The 16,758-nt window shown below is 37.4% G+C and overlaps 1 protein-coding gene and 1 non-coding gene across 2 annotated transcripts; one reads left to right on the forward strand and one right to left on the reverse strand.

The window, feature by feature from the left end:
- On the reverse strand, positions 1 to 12,150 carry LOC125875973 (telomere repeat-binding factor 4). The gene is made up of 6 exons (XM_049557056.1): positions 11,839 to 12,150; positions 8,826 to 9,040; positions 8,099 to 8,183; positions 7,091 to 7,174; positions 681 to 957; positions 1 to 585 (listed from the first exon to the last, which is right to left on the reverse strand). The coding sequence occupies exons 1-6, from the start codon at positions 11,986 to 11,988 to the stop codon at positions 551 to 553; spliced, it is 846 nt and encodes a 281-aa protein (XP_049413013.1). The 5' UTR covers positions 11,989 to 12,150; the 3' UTR covers positions 1 to 550.
- Positions 12,151 to 15,724: 3,574 nt separating this feature from the next.
- On the forward strand, positions 15,725 to 15,810 carry LOC125878066 (small nucleolar RNA snoR116). The gene has a single exon (XR_007447688.1). It is a non-coding gene; the product is annotated as a small nucleolar RNA snoR116 (small nucleolar RNA).
- Positions 15,811 to 16,758: the final 948 nt, after the last annotated feature.

Below are 16,758 nucleotides of genomic sequence, written 5' to 3' on the forward strand. Positions count from 1 at the left end.
AATTAAAATGGTGATTGCATAGTGATTCCCCCATAGAATATTCTAGCGAACAAATAAATATATATACAAGTACAAATCCACATATGGAAATTTCAATATGACGTAATTATACATTCAACAGTCCAACCATAGCTCCGAGGAGAGATAGAGAGCATTGAAGTGAGTAACACAGGCAATTGCAGCGAGAATGCAAACATCGATTCCACTCCAACACAACTCATTCAACTTCAAAAAGTGATAAATATGCTGAAGTTGTGCCCAACCTACTCAGCATGAAGTAAAAGCAGAGCACTCTATCAATTTTTCCAGCTAGAAAGAAGAGCATGGTCTACAAGATCAAATCTCTAGCTTTAAAAAAATCTCTTCCTCTATTTTTTTTGTTACTTTGAATACATAATAGGAGGTGAGAATTTGTGCAAAGGTCATCATCCCTAGTACATAAACTAACAACAAACAGCATATCACTAGTTGATACAAAGAGTAAAACATTTACTACTATAGAGGCGCTGAACAGATGGTTCTGACTTTACAAAATAGGGGAAAGACCATATCATGCCGTTAGCAGCACAATTTCGCCATGTGAACCTGTTGATGCAAGAAAATGAAGATATAAACAACTATCTCACGAGCCAATTTAAAATACAACACATACAAACAAGATGAATAAGGAAGAAACATACATTTATCGAAGAGATCCTTATAGATCTGTAGTGAATTATCACTGTCTTCCTCCATCTTTGAGACTCTCTCAGCTTCCTTGGCCGCTTCAGCTGCTACAAATGATTTATTTTCAGCTTCTGCAACCTTATAGGCAGCAGTGATTGCTGCTTCTTCGGCAGTGTCACCAAGATAGGCATTATTTGGAAACTGCCTTGGCCCAACGTGTTTTTGTTTAGGGGTAGCAGCAGTCTTTGATTTTTCCAAGACCTCTTTCTTAATCCTGTAGGAATTCTCAATCTGCAGAGGAAGCCGCAAAACAAAATGCCAGAATTCAGTTCAATCTTGAAACAAATATCAGGATGCGGTATACGGTGGTTCATCAAATATACAACTAATTCATTTAAGCTTTTTAGATTGTCCTCTGTTTCCAGTTTCAAAAACCATAAATTATGACAGATGATTATGTGTTAGAAGAAGAAAAAGCTGCGGAGAAGATGCACTTCTACTGATGTAAAATAAATTGACCAAGGATAATGAAGAACACCCATCTACCAAACAAGAAGAGATAAATAAACAAACGAGCGACTGGTATCCACCAAAAACGCCTGCACAGGCCTAGAAGAAGTATGTGAAAGCACTCAACTATGAGAGCTGCAAACATTGTCTTCCATTCAACCATATTAGATAACCAAAAACACACTACCCACCAAAGAAGATTAACTCTGCCTAAAAGATACAAACATTTCACTCCATAAAATGCCCATCACCAAAGCCATATTATTGTGTATGCACAGAGGATACTACAATGTAATACTCCATATCCTCCAATATGCGTACGACTAAGTTGACATCGATCAGATTATTTAAACTTGGGAAAGTAAGGTTATATTTGAGCCTGAAGTCTAAGTATTCAAGTGTACAAATGCTAAGTACTCCCTCTGTCCCAATCTATACGACTCACTTTCCTTATTAGTCAGTCACAATAAGAATGACACATTTCTATATTTAGTAACAATTTAACTTTAAAATGTTCATATTACCCTTAATGAAATGATTTCTAGCCACACAAACATCTCTGACTTATTTTAGACCACAAGTTTCAAAAGTCTTTCCTTCTTTCTTAAACTCTGTGTCAAGTCAAACTAACTCATATAAATTGGAATGAAGGGAGAAATAGTTGAAGGAAATAAGATTTGGGACAGAAAATTGGAATGTGACAAAATGAGTAAGCTGTGTTTCACATACTTGCCCAAGTAGGTGATGCTACTTCAAATAAAAGCCCCCAAATTAAAAGAATAAGAAAGAGAGGCAGAGAAGATATAGGGGCTATATATAACCCAAAAGTCTATTTTTTTTCATTCATTTTCTCTTCATCTCTCATCAAGAACAATTAGGGTTCTTAGGTTATCTCTCACAACCAGACCAGCCGCCCCTTATTTCCCCCATAGCTCCCAAGGTATTCTCACCAAAACAGTCCCAAACTTCATCCCCCTCTCTTCTTAGCTTCAAAAAATTGGAGGTTTACTTGGGGAAATTTAAGTGAAGTAATTAAAGAACTTTGGCAGCCAAGGTCACCCCATCTTCTCACTTTAGCTGTCAAATGAATTTCTCTTCTTTTCAAGTTCAAGTTTAAAAGACAACCCTATTCTTGAATAACCAGAGTAAAAGAGGCAGAATCTCCACCAATTGAGGTAAGGTTTCTTCCCCTTTCCGTCTCCCCTTGTCTATGAGCTCAAGTGAGAAATTCTAAACGTGTTGAGTAAGAACTCACGTGATGGTGATCAGAGACCGTGAGTTCAAGTTTTTCCTATTGTATAGAGGAGTTATGGGGATGTTTTATGAACTATGTTGTTGGGGGAGTGTGGACAACCTCATGAGAAGGGTCGTGTGTAGTTGCATTGAGGTGGATAAGGAGGGTGTGGTGATACACCAGCTGTTTGAGGGCTGTACAGGCTTGCTTCCCGTCATGTGTTTTGCATACTATTTGTGGGGCCCACACTTGTGATTAGCTGCTAACATTAAGTTTATTATGCACCTTTATTGTAGATTAACATCCCAAAGGGTCAAATCTTCAAAATTATTCATAAATTGAGGTATTTAAGGCGAAAACCTCTTTCACTGCTAAGGCACGACTTCCATGTCATATGTTTCTAGTTCCTCTTAATTGAGATGATTATGGCATGTATTAACTATGTTGTTCGGACTCTTCAAAAATGTCAACGGGTGCGTGTCTGATTCGCCAAAAGTAGTGTATTTTTGGAGAATCCAACACGAGTGCGGCATCAAAAGTAAAGAGTCCGCGCAACTAAGTGTATTAACAAATCAATTCCTAGTGTTGTGAGCTTAAGGAATCAATTCTTACTGTAACGAACTTAACGAATCAGTTCACAGTGTAATGAGCTTAACAAATCAATTCCTAGTGTAACGAGCTTAACAAACAAAGTTCCTAATGTAGCAAGCTTAATGGTCATGTCTATTGTCTAATACATTCTAGGTATAGTAAGTAAGATGAGGTTATCCAGAATGTTAATAATCAGTCTTACATGTGTATGCCTTGTTTGGCCCATATACCTAGGCCCCCAGAGTGGCCACAAAATACTTGATAATGTGTTATAAGTCGGGTGAGTGCCCTGTGAGCGCAATGTGGCAAAATCATGCATTATAAGTCAGGTGAATATCCCATGAGCAAGTGGGATCTAAATCATGTGAAGAAGACAGACAATTATCCCAATGCCTTGTAACCTATATTGATTTCAAGGATCTATAACGTATTATGTGCCCAAGTGCTATACGCTTCATGAGTGCATGTGTGCCTAGTTTCCATCGGTCCTAGTGAGCTAAGCTCTTATGATTACTCATGTCAGTCTTAGTCTTCCTCTTACATGAGATGTCGCTTGTCAGTATATTAATGTAATGACCCGGAAGGTCATTTTGATTTTTTTTTGTAAAATTACCATTTCATCCCTCCTGATAGTTTCCCCGAGTCATTTTTGATCAGTTCGTGGAGTTGGTCTGGAAATTCATTGAAAAGTTATGATTTTAGGAAGTTTTGAGTTTTGGAAGGTCTGAAGTGTTTAAAAGCAGTTTTTTGTATCAATTGGAGTTTCAAGTCTCAGCATGAAATTTTGTCAATTCTATCAGTTCCGAAATGTCGAATTTGGTCTAGGAGAATAGTCGGTTTTAGGTTTGGGGTTTTTTGAGCCCTTGAGTAGGAAGTTTGGCTGTTTGGGAGATTTTAGACTAAGGGTTGACTTTGGTCAACATTTGGAGTTCGGATGCTTGAATCAGATTTTCGACAGTTCCATTGAATTTGGGGAATAATTTAAGGCCTAGGTGAGGTCTTAGTTGATTTTTCGGAGGTCCTGAGGGTAGTTTGGTCTTTTTTGGTCTAAGAGAATAGTCGATTTTAGGTTCGGGGTTTTTTGAGCCCTTGAGTAGGAAATTTGGGTGATTTTAGACTAAGGGTTGACTTTGGTCAACATTCGGAGTTCGGATGCTCGGTTCAGATTTTCGACAGTTCCATTGAATTTGGGGGATTATTTTAGGCCTAGGTGAGGTCTTAGTTGATTTTTCGGAGGTCCCGAGGGTAGTTTGGTCTTTTTTGAGTTTTATGTTAGTTTATTGCAACTTTCACGAGTTTCGAGGCAAGGAGACCTCAGATTTGTGTTTCGATGGTTCCATTGAGTCTGAAACGTCGAGTTTAGTTGGGTCGCATATTTAATAGGTGTACTTGGGGTTCCAGACGAATTCCAAGGGTCCATTTGAGAATTTTGTGTCATGTGTGATGTAGTTGGTTTGCTGAATCTGGTGCATGATTATTTGGTCATTGCGATCGCGAGACCGTCTCTCACAATTGTGTGGAGCTATTTTTGTGTGATTCGCGATCATATTTGCTACCATCGCGATAGCATAAGGTCAGTGGTCAGGTCATTGCGATCGCGTGGGGTCTTGCCACAATCGCGATGGTCAACTTAAATTAGTTGACTAATTTACTCATTGTGGTCGCGTGGCTTGGGGTTGCAATAAGCACTTGAGACTTGGGCAAAATGTCTTCTCAAAATCGGGATTTCATCCCTATTTCACCATTTTTTTGATTTGTAAGCTCGGTCTAGGCGGTTCCAAAGAGAGTTTTCAAGATTTATCGATTGGGTAACAATTTCTAACTCTCTCACTCCTTTACGCATTAGTTAATTCATGATTTTGATGAAAAGTTTCGATCCCAACTTTGAACTTTGAAGGTTTTTGAAAAGGTTTAAGGTTTTGGATAAATTGATGATTTAAGGCTTGATTCAACTTTGATTTCGAAATAATTTCCACCGGTGCTTTCCAAATTCTTTGGGTAACGCAATTTTGTATAGATTTCTAGATTTCAACCTCATTTTCAAAATTGGGTCTTTTGGGTCAATTTGACCCTGGTTTCCAAAAGCCTTGATATGGGTGTTGTTAGATTCAATTTCTTATTGTGATTACGTATTCGAATAGATTGCATTAATTTAGAGACCCAACGAAAAGGAAAAGCTCAAGTCTTAGAGTGATTGTTTGATTGATTGTGGCAAGTGGACTTCTTGACCTTTGTTAAGTATATAGAATCTCATATTTCCCTATTGTATGTGTTGGGGAATAATGGGATTTGGTGATGGGTTTTGACTTGTTCATGTCGAATGATTCTAATGAGGAAAAAGGAGTAATAAAAAGACAACTTGATCATATGCATGCTGGGATAGTTCTCCGCCAAAATTCTTTTCTTCCTCAGTTGTCAATACCTTTCCAACTGCTTAGGAGGAGTTCCATTGTCGTGTTAGGCATCGCTCACTTAACTCCTAACAAACAAAACCACATGTTCCATAGGGTCAAAGCTGCCTTACAGTGAAGGGATAGATGATATTGATTTCTTCCTCCTGCTCACACATGACACATCTTGAGCATGTACAGTTACAAGGCTCCAAAAGCGGCCACAACAGATATGATATCATGTGAAGTCACGATGCCCCTAGTGTGTCCAGAAGATATCTTCAGGCCATCAGTGTGGCCACAATATATCTTTAGGCCCCTAGAAGTGGCCATATTACCGTTGATTTTGTGTTAAATCACTAGCCCCCAAGAAGTGACCATAATAATACTGGATACTATTTTCAAAGACTACAGAAGTAGGTAAGAATAAAGTCTCAAACAAGCTAAGAATGCAGATCCAAAAGAACTAAGCTAAATGGCTTACAAGGTGTAACAGCAGAAATAAGTTAAGAATAAGGATCCAGATTTAGTTAATGCTTTCAGATTCACAAGAACTTAGCATTATGATCAATTTGCCTCGAGCTACACAGTAGTTAGTCACAAAGTCATATGTCTTATATGTTACAACTTCAGTATGTTTCAGTAGGTATATTGTGAGATTCAGATGTTTATGCTATTTGCAGGATTACTTGAAAGTTAACATGTTCTATATTTTCAGAGGCTAAAGGATCAGCTGAGTACAAAGATCCACAATAAGCTAAGTATATAGAACCAATGAAACCAAGTCTAAAGAACAATTCAGATGTTACAATCACGATAGAATGATTCTTACTCTGTCTTAAGCTTTCAAATGCCTTCAGTAGGCTATGTTTCATCTCTCTTTTATGAGCTTTCCAGTTATTTCATGTTAATCAGTCTGCTTACATACAAGTACCATTGTGTACTTACGTCCTTTTTCCCGGGGGCGCAGCATTTCACAATGCAGGTTCAGATGCACAGGATAGCAGACCACCTTACCGCATCTTCTCAGACATTCAATTGTTGATTGATGAGCTCCATTTCTATCTGGAGCCGAGTTGAGTCTAGATACTCTTTTGATGCATATGTACAGTTTGGGTAGGTCGGAGCCCTGTCCCGACAAGTATTCAGTTATCAGATTCTAGAAGAGGCTTCATAGAGTTGTCTGGGTACTTTTAGTTGTATATGTCAGTGGACTGTATGCCAAGCATATGTTTCAAGCTTAGTGGTCCTTTATGTACTTACAGCTGTTTTGTTAGAACTTACCAATTGTATCTTTCACGTGCTTTCTGACTGGGTTATGTCATATGGTTCAGTTACTTCAGTATATATATCAGGTTAATGTGCTCATATAGAGCATGGTCTGCCTCACCCAACTTGGGGCGTGACACACAACTTGGTGATTGTGACCTTAATTGTGCTACAACACCAGACTCAAACATCTGGATACTGGAAACCAAAACTTAGTATACTCATTTCACAAAGCTATTAGTTTTATAAGGGTGCTCACGACTGGGTTCTACTTGGATACATTTATTTATAGTTCTTCAGAAAACTTGGTGAACAAGCATGCACATTTTATCATGTCAATAATTTGGACTCGCCCTTTGGAAACAAAAGAAGTTGCAAAAGCAATTGTTATCAGTAATCCAGCTGATAAGTGTAAAAAAGATAAGGCAACCTTTTCAAGTTTGTCTTGTTGAACAAGCCTCCTCAGCCTAGAACTCAGCAACCTTCTAAAGTTTTGGGGCACCTCATGCCTTTGCTGCAGTAGATACAAAACAATAAGAAATGCCCACTTCAGTTATGTATTGCATAGTTCTGCAATTATGTGATATCTATTTCTGTCGGACAAAAGAAAACAACTATTGGAATTACTGGAACTCAATATTTTGAACTCCTTGACATACTTCTGCAGTCAGTCTGCAATTATTTCTCATTAGGCAATGGGTGAACATTTTTTTCTTTTTGCTTATTAACCAAATTGACTTGATTTCCTTAAAAATGCTTTTAGTTATGTTTCACTAATCAAAGTTGATATAATTTCTTTTTCCTGGAATGAATACTAGCTCTGTTTGCCTCAAGGACTGAAGGACAGAACCTAGATATCTTGCAGGATGGTAAGTACATTCTGTCTGTCATGCCTTTCAAGTGCGATGATGAAGACATAGATGTAAATAAAAACACAAACACAACAATAATAAAGTCTCCATCTCCTATATATGTCAAATTATCATATTAATGACCTTGGAACTGTAGCTATTTCATAGATTATTGGCATCCAATTGATGATCGCATTTTTTTACTCTTATCTACCTATGGAAAACATAAAATTCCTTTCTGGTAAATGGTCAAAATAACAATTGCCTAAATCATAATGCTTCTAGTAAAATATAAGTAAACAGTCTGTTTTTCATTGATAGCCGTGGTGTACGGGAAAGCTTGCGCGCACCTCAACTAATTACACAGAATAGCAACAGGTACCAAGTGGCAAGTACTAGGTAACTCTGTCCACCAAAGCTAGGACAAATGGGAAGAAATGACCTAGTTTTATTGGTCTCCACCAGGATTTGAACCATAAGTAACAGTCTGTTTGATTGTCAAGGGGTATGTGAAAGTGTCAAGTACCTCCTAGATGGCTAGAAAAGCCAAAAGAGAAACCAGAAAGTGTAGTGATGTCTCTGTATACCTCAATGAAGTTAACAAGTGTGCTTGTGTCAGATCCATTTGGCTCCTTTAGACTTGAAAGTGCATCATATATCATTTGATTGTACCTAAGAATAAAGCAATAATATTATTTCAAGAAAACAAAAACATAATTACTAGGAAAAAAGAGGAAAACGAAAGAAGAAATGGTAATGTACATCAAGCACTAAAATGTATATTGTTCTTCCATTATATATTCACTTATACTTCTCTTCTTATTTCTTTTCTTTTTTACTATTTCTTTTTGGGAGGGTGTGGGGGGTGGGAGAGAACCTTTGTTGGAGATGCAAGTGATACTTTATAGTAGGTTAAAATCCGGGAAAAAAATAACCATGAGCATTCATCAGAATTCAAAGAGGTACTCAGTTGAGATACCAAGAAATGAAATGATGAGCTTTCATCATAGGATTTCTAATAAGGTCAATCTGAGATACAGGACTCTTCATTTGGCTAGTATCCATCTTTGTGACCGTCAATCCATATCGGACCAAATTGTTCCACGCCAGAATCAACCGTTAATAGATTACCATATTGATGCACTTTATACAATTCAAAGAACAACAACTACCGATTATCTTTTCCCACATCACTGTGATTTAAGTTAAAGAGTCCGAAGGAAATGCATTTGTTATCTCAAAAGGCTATGGATTTGACAAGTCTCATTCCCTGGCCTATTCAACAATTTGAAAAGGAAATTTGGAAAGACAAACTTTGAGGCAGTTTTTCCATCTAGTGCGCATTTTGAAGAATCTTCCATAACAGTGTCTGCTGATGCATCTTGTGGAACTAGAGTGGAAGAAAGAGGGGCATATGTGATGGCCAATGGAGCTGCTGCAGCATCAGGATTAGCCTTCACTTTCGGTGTCCTTGATTTATCTCTTGGTCCTTGTCCATTGGCACTAACATTTAAATTTCTCCATTTATCCTATATAAAATACAATGCCAAAAAGTTAATGAGAGAAAATGGAAAAACTGGAAGTACAGTACAATGGAAGAAGACAATAAGATTCTCATCAACCATTCAAATTAATTTCTTCATTCCGCAAAGGCATTAAGAGGCAGAGGGATTTAGAAGCATTAAGCTAATAGATAAATAGCCTATTTGGCCAAACTTCCAAAATTTCCTTTTTTTTTACTAGGTAAGTAATTTTATAAACAATTGGGAAAATCCTGTTTACAAGCCAAGTCGTATACATAAAATTCCCAATTCACATGATCATAAGCTTTTTCAAGGTCCAACTTACATAAAATTCCCAGTTTACTTTAATCTTCTTGGAATCAACCACTTCATTTGCTACCAATGCTACACCTAGTTTTTTTTTTTTTTTGTATCGCTCTTCCTTCCAAAAAAGCATTATGAGAAGTGAACACCATCTTCCAAAACCTTTTTAGTACTAAAAGGCACTTTCGAGACAATCTTGTAAATGCTTCCTACCAAACTAATAGGTCTAAAATTCATTATACTCGAGGTTCCTTCATTCTTTGGCGAAAGCATTATGAGGAGTGAACACCATCTTCCAAAACCTTTTTAGTATGTTTAAAAAACACTTTCGAGACAATTTTGTAAATGCTTCCTACCAGACTAATAGGTCTAAAATCCATTATACTCGACGTTCCTTCATTCTTTGGCGCAATGGTAACAAAAGTGGCATTGCAACTTTTCTCGAACTCCCCTCCGCAATGGTCTCCATCAACTCACCTTCAACTATCCTCCAACACTGTTGGGAAAAAGCTAGAGTGAATCCATCCAACCCTTAAAGCCTTGTCCCCACCCCCCCTGCAATTCTCCACCACTTCCTGGACCTCTTCTAATACTATAGTCTTTTCCAACCATTCTGTTATCCCCTTCTCTACCTGACTAAATACACCCCCCCCCCCCCCCCCCCCCCCCCCCCCCCCCCCCCCCCCCCCCCTAATTCTCGTCTTTTCTCCACCCCTTCGTTTCCCCCCCCCCCCCCCCCCCCAACCACCCCCCCCCCCCCCCCCCCCGCTTCAGTCTCCATCTAACATTTCCTTAAACTTAAGTTCATAAAACCCTACAGCGGCCCCCTTCACATGCTCCTCTCCCTCATACACCTAATGACTCAATGAAGCTCCTCCTCCTATTTGCAACTGCATTTCCAACCCCTTGTTGAGATAAAAAACAAGCTATCTACTCTCAACATTTCCTTGGTTATCCTAGACACAAGGCTGTCTGGACCATCTCTTCTACAGGATTGTTTTACTATAGGTACAACTTGGGGGGGGGGGNGGGGGGGGGGGGGGGGGGGGGGGGGTACATTCCCTTCAAGATGTCTTTCTTGACTTGGAGGGCTGCTCACAACAGACTAGCCACAAATGCTAAAGTGTTTAATTACGGCATCATTGTTATTGTTGTGATTCTGCTAATATGCTGGAGATCATGCTAGAAGAAATGTGGAATTTCTTTGTTACACCTCTAAGCATTCAATTAAGGAATATGAACCCGAGGATGCTATTGCTTCGCTGGTGGAATGTCAAACACTGGAACCCCATAGCTGGTTACATCTTGAAAACTCTCCCACAAATCATATGTTGGAAATTGTGGAGGGCCAGATGTAGCAACACATATGATTCAGAGAAACCTTCCTTTTATAGATCTAGAACTAATATTCTGAATATTGTTTTGCAGATTACTAGGAAGTAGCCGGAGCAGCCTTTGTCAGGCCTGTGAAGCTGACCTCTAGCACCAAAGCATCATTGTTGTAAACTGGCACAAACCCTCCACACCATTGGTCAAGCTGAACTCATAAGGCAGCCACTTAGATGGAATATGTGGAAGAGGAGGAGGAGAAATAATCAGGAATAGCCAGGGGGACAGTCCTGTTTGCTTACTCCATCAAGGTAGGTCCGGGGACCAGCAACCAAGCAGAAGCAGTTACACTACTTTATGGACTTAAATGGTTTGACAGGAATGGTTTCAATGTGATATGGGGAGAAACTAATTCTATGCTCATTGTCAAAAGCATCAAGGAAGAATGAAAAACTCCTTGGAGAATTAGTCACCAAGTTAAGGAGATCTAAAGACATGTTGCAAATCATGGCTTTACCATTACCTATTGCTATTTGCTACAGAGAATCCAACAAACCTGCCGACAAACTTGCAACCATTAGCCATGTCTATAATGAAGACCAAGAATTCACCTCCTATGTGTCTCTTCCTAGCCAAGTTAAGGGGTTGGAAAATATGCATAGGTGGAACACACCATCCTTTAGAATCAAACCTACTAAGCCCCGCTTCATTTATCATGAACCTCTCTGATTCTACTACCCTTTCAATTTTTTGTGCTCTCTTTTTTGGTAGGACAAATTACACTAGCCTCATCTCAAAAATCATGTACCAAGTTTGGTATGCCAAACTCAAGCTGCATATTTTTGAATGATAGAACTAGATTTTTGCCCCCACAAAAAAAAAAAAAAAAAAACAGGTTTTTATGAGAAGGTCGTATCTCCTAAAACTCAAACCAAACAACCCTTTGGGATATTGAAATATGATAGTAATAATTATGCACTTCATCCACAGGTTATAGCCTATCAACCATATGCACGCACTCCAACATTAATGGAATACATTAAACGAGTTTCTCATAAATCAGATGGAATACAATCGACCATCAAGCAACTCTTCAAGTAGACAACTTGTCGTCTCCGTAATGACAGTTGAAACGAAAAAAAGGAAAGGAAATTGGAAGGAAAAGAAAAAACCTTAAGATCGATATTGGAGCGAGAGTAAAGGAGGTGATTGAATTCGGGGTCTCTTTGAATGTTCTTCCATTTTCCAGCTCCGTGCTTTGCAACGCCGGCACGAAGCGCTTCTTCTTCCTCCGATGTCCATTTCTGCTTTGGATTTCCCATCCCTCACACTCAATCTCTTACCAGCTGCCGCTTAAACCCCCTTCTGTTTTTCTGCGAAATTGTTGGACGGCTTTCACTTCTTTCGGTTGGGGCTTTCGTGTGCATTTTGACAGTGTGGCCCTATGCCATCATTTTATTCAACTTGGACCTTATTACCTACTTTAATTGTGACAAAATGACAAAACTTGTCTCTCGTGTCTTATAGGCCAAAGCTATTTTAATTTCTACCTAAATTAAGTTGGCGCTCTATCTTAATCTTTTGTTTTATTTTAATTCTTTAACTTTATTTTCAATGTACCTATTTAAATATAAAAGGTTGACTGAACAGATTAATGAAATTATTCACTTTTTAAAATACGTGAGGAATCCTTTTTAATTAATATTCGATATTATTATCGTTAACAATTGATCACGTTCTTTATTTTTTCTCTATTTTCTCTTCAACCCTATTTTTCCTTTATCTACTTTGTTTACCCATTTATTTTCTTTATCTACCTCCTTTTCTATTTAACTCTCTCTATGCTAAAGATAATATTTCTTTTATTTTAATTCAAATAAATTTTTTATATAAAATAAAATATTAAAATAATAAGTAAAGAGCAAGATTAAGGAGAACGATATCATCGCAAAATTTATAATTATAATTATCCGAATTATGTCAAATATTTTTTTGATGCCACATAAATAGAAAAGGATGGATATATTCATAGTAACATAAATTCGATGTTTATATTAACTTTTGTTACTAATCGATCTCAACAATAAATTTTGTAATCAATATGTATTTTTATATTGGTTAAAGATGATAAATTGATTCAATTAGTGTAAATGTCAAGTAAACTCGGATGATTTGGAGAAAACAAAACACATGACGTCTTTTTATTGGATATTTTTTTACTCTTTTAATGTTTGTCTCACACGTGTTGAACACTTATACTGGATAAAACTATTTGTTAATTGGTATATGAAAAATAGAGTTAGGCAGTTAAAATGGAACAAAGTTTAATTGAGCCATATCAAAGGGGTTGTGTGTGTTTGACCAAAATAGTAATAAGATTTGTTATACTCCCTTCATTTTAGAAGAAGGATCTACTTTCCTTTTTAGTCTGTTTAAAAAAATGACTCTTTTTTTTTGGGGGGAAAAGGACAAATATACCCCCGAACTTTTGAAAATGGTATGTCAATACCCTCCGTCATACTTTTCGTCCATCAGAGCCCCTGTCGTCGAGTAATCGGTGCACATTTACCCCTCCCACTAACAGAAGAATAATTAGTGACACGTGTCGCAATCCTACGGCTCAACCCAGTTTGGCCAATCTTTTAACCCAAATCCTAAAAACCCGCCCATTATCTTCTTCTTCGCTATTTTTTCTTCCTTCCTTCTCTTCCCCGTCATTTTTTCCGACGAGCTTCAAACACTTCTATCCATCAAATCCTTTTTATCAAACCCCATCATGCATCAATGTATTCAAAAGTTGGGAACCCAATACTCCTGTAACACCCCGTATCTGAAAACAGAACTTAATGCAGATTTCCAAAAGTTGTAGGTGAAACCCACGGACCATAGGGTGACCTACAGACTGACTTGACGGATCGTCGATCATTTCGTAGGTCGAGGCCCTCAAAACCTGGTCTTTAAAGTCGATCGACGGACTGACATGACGGATCGTGAATCCATCGACAGATCGTCGATCAGTCCGTAGGTCGAGACCTTCAAAACCTGGTCTCTGAAGTTATTAACGGACTGACAAGACGGATCGTGGATCCATCGACAGATCGTCAATCAGTCCGTAGGTCGCTTCAGCAGATTTTAAGTCAGGGTCATTTTGGTCTTTTCTTATTTCGTTGGACCCCTAAGGTACGTCGTTTAGAACCTAAATCATGAGGTTTTAGTAAGTTTAAGCCTAGGAACATAACTAGAACTTACCTAAATCAAATCATTAATCAAAACTTAGAAAAATTAGAACGCTAAGAGGAGAAAGAATTCAAGAACCCTAGTTCAAGAACGCAACAAGTTTTCTTCAGTTCCAGCCCAGAAATCAAAGGATTTCTCCGTGAAATTCATCACCAGGTATGTGGGATTTCACTAGTGGGTTCCTTTCATCCATTAGGTCCGTAGTTTTCAGTCAGTTTCTTGGTTCCTTTATTATGACTAGACCTAGGGTTTCTTGAATTTTAGAATTATTGGGTTCTTAGCTGTTAGAATGATCCAAATCAGATTAGTATGTTAATATTCAGTTTATTACATGAATTCCAGAACCCTAGCTATGTATTTCTTTAGTTCTTGAATTACACATGCTAGGTCAGATATTTCAGTTATTCAGTTATACATGCCTCAGTTATTAATGCATCAATATCAGTTTAATTGTTGCATTCTCAGTTTGCATGTTCAGTTCGAGCTATCCAGTAACTTACAGAAATTCAGTCATAATGTGTTAATTACTTAATCCATTGGGAGTAGCATAATACCGAGTTGGACTAGGGTTCAGCGTACCCAAATAGTCTCAGAACTACTAGCCACGTAGGTTGTAAGTCCCCTCTGTGGGCATTATTTCAGTGATCACGCCAGCATGCCTCTATACCTTTGGCAGGGTATGTTGGGTCCTCTCGATGGGGGGTATACATCAGACTCCACATTTAGCTCATGTGGTTTTATTATCGGTTATTAGTAGCTCCCACAATTCAGTCAGATTCTATTACATTGACCATTTATCAGTATAGTTAGTATTCAATTTCAGCATGTTATAAATTGGTCACTGCATTCAGTTATCTCAGCATTCAGTATCTATATCCTGTTCAAATTATATCATTGCTTATTTGCTTTGTTCAGTTATATGTTATTTCAGTTGTATTCTATCATGCATGCTCAGTACATTTCAAGTACTGACACATACGTGCGCTATATCTTCTCGTGATATAGGTTCAGGTTCTCAGCATCCAGATCACGCTTAGATCGGTTCCTGATCTCTAGTTCAGCAGAATCAATAGTGAGTCCTCATTCTCCGAGGACAATAGTCATGAGTCTCTTTTCAATATTATTTTTAGTCCTTTAGTTTCAGTTTTGCTAGACTTAGCTGGGGCCTGTCCTAGCATTTCTAGTCAGTTAAAGGCAATTTTCAGACATAGTTAGATTCAACTTAGTATTGAGTTAATATTTTCTTTGTATTAAACTCATCAGTTTTCATTCATCTCAATTATAGTATATGGGTATTCCCCATTATTTTAGACTTACTTTATGATTTAACTTCTGCATCAGTTATTATTATCTTTAGTATGCTCATGATTATGCCAGCAGGGTTAGCTTGGGGTCACTTGTGATCCTAGGTCCCGTGTTCACGTCTCGGGGGTAGTTCGGGGCATGACAACTCCTCTCTGTAAGTTCACTGGCATCACTTGCAATTTCGATGGGCCAGTCAAAGAAATTGAGCTTTCGAGTCAAAGAATTTCTGGGTTTGTTCCTTTTGATAAAAATATGTTCACTTAACTCATTGGAAAAGCTTTTTGGATTACAATTCATTTTCTGGAAAAGTTACTGATGATTTGAACAAGTGTGTTAGCTTGAATTACTTGGATATTGGTAATAATGAATTTACTGGGTCTTTTCCTGATGTATCTTTACTCACTAATTTAACCCATTTTTATGCAAATAATAGTGAAGTATGATCATTTCAATATTAATTAGTTATATTTTGTGTTTTTCCGATCTGATTTTGAATCTCTAAATCTAGTATCTTTGAGGCTGTGATGATGAATAATTATACCATTAAACTTTGAAAGTTTATAGATTAAACTTGTTGATTCAAATACAATTCTCTGATGCCTCTTTCTTAGTATGAACAACTATTGAAAACTTCATTATTGTTCTTTAATTATGATTTATGATAAATAAAAAAAGGCAATATATTTGAGTCTCTGATGCGTTTTGTTGATAGTGTAATCAGCTTGCCGATACTGAAATTTGGGGAGGGTATTTTTGAATTTTGGGTTTATTAATGGGTCAAATCGGGTTGAGCCATAGGATTGCGCCACGTGTCACAAATGATTTTTCTGTTAGTGGAAGGGGCAAATGTGCACCGATTACTGGACGACAGGGGCTCTGATGGACGAAAAGTATGACGGAGGGTATTGCCATACCATTTTCGAAAGTTTGGGGGGTATATTTTTTCCTTTTTCCTTCTTTTTTTGACAACACTTTAATTTTAGTTTTTCACATGACATGTTTAAGGCTACAAGGTTAAAGGTCATTTTGGTAAATTTGACATAACTTTAATTAAGTACCAAAAGATTGAAAAGTCTTCTTTACTTTCTAAACTTTGTGTAAAGTCAAACTAGGTCATTCTTTTTAAAATGGATGGAGTACAATTTATGAGGGAGAAAAAAATAATCCAAAATAGCCTCTTATCTTTGAGCTAAGACTAAAAATCATGTTTATTTTTTCACAAAAAGCACTAATAGTCCCCCATGTTTGGAATATTCATGCACTATTGTCCCTCTCCCAAACTTTCATCCAGTTTATAACATTGATTATATCCACAATTTAGTGTATGAAATACCCCCAAACTTCAATTTATCTTTAACGTCTTCCTCTATGTTTAGTAGAAATAATAAAAGAGAATGTAAAAATAAGAGTGTTAATTGTGACAAATAATATTGCACTGAAAGAAAATTTGTTTGCATGTAAAATCTAATGTAATGAACGTCTGAACTAAAGAAAAAAACAACTTGAGGTCTAATCAAAATTGCATCAATACTATAAAAATGGTGGATTAT

The sequence above is a fragment of the Solanum stenotomum genome, chromosome 9 (genome assembly GCF_019186545.1).
Source record: "Solanum stenotomum isolate F172 chromosome 9, ASM1918654v1, whole genome shotgun sequence".
Lineage (NCBI taxonomy): Eukaryota > Viridiplantae > Streptophyta > Magnoliopsida > Solanales > Solanaceae > Solanum > Solanum stenotomum.

What these genes read in the sequence shown, in the direction of transcription:
- LOC125875973 (XM_049557056.1), bottom strand. Translation starts at nt 11,988, where the DNA reads ATGGGAAATCCAAAGCAGAAATGGACATCGGAGGAAGAAGAAGCGCTT. An exon ending in GATGGAAAAACTGCCTCAAA is followed by an intron (nt 8,184 to 8,825) that starts GTTTGTCTTTCC and finishes CTTTATTCTTAG; the next exon opens with GTACAATCAAATGATATATG. An exon ending in TAAGGATCTCTTCGATAAAT is followed by an intron (nt 586 to 680) that starts GTATGTTTCTTC and finishes TTGCATCAACAG; the next exon opens with GTTCACATGGCGAAATTGTG.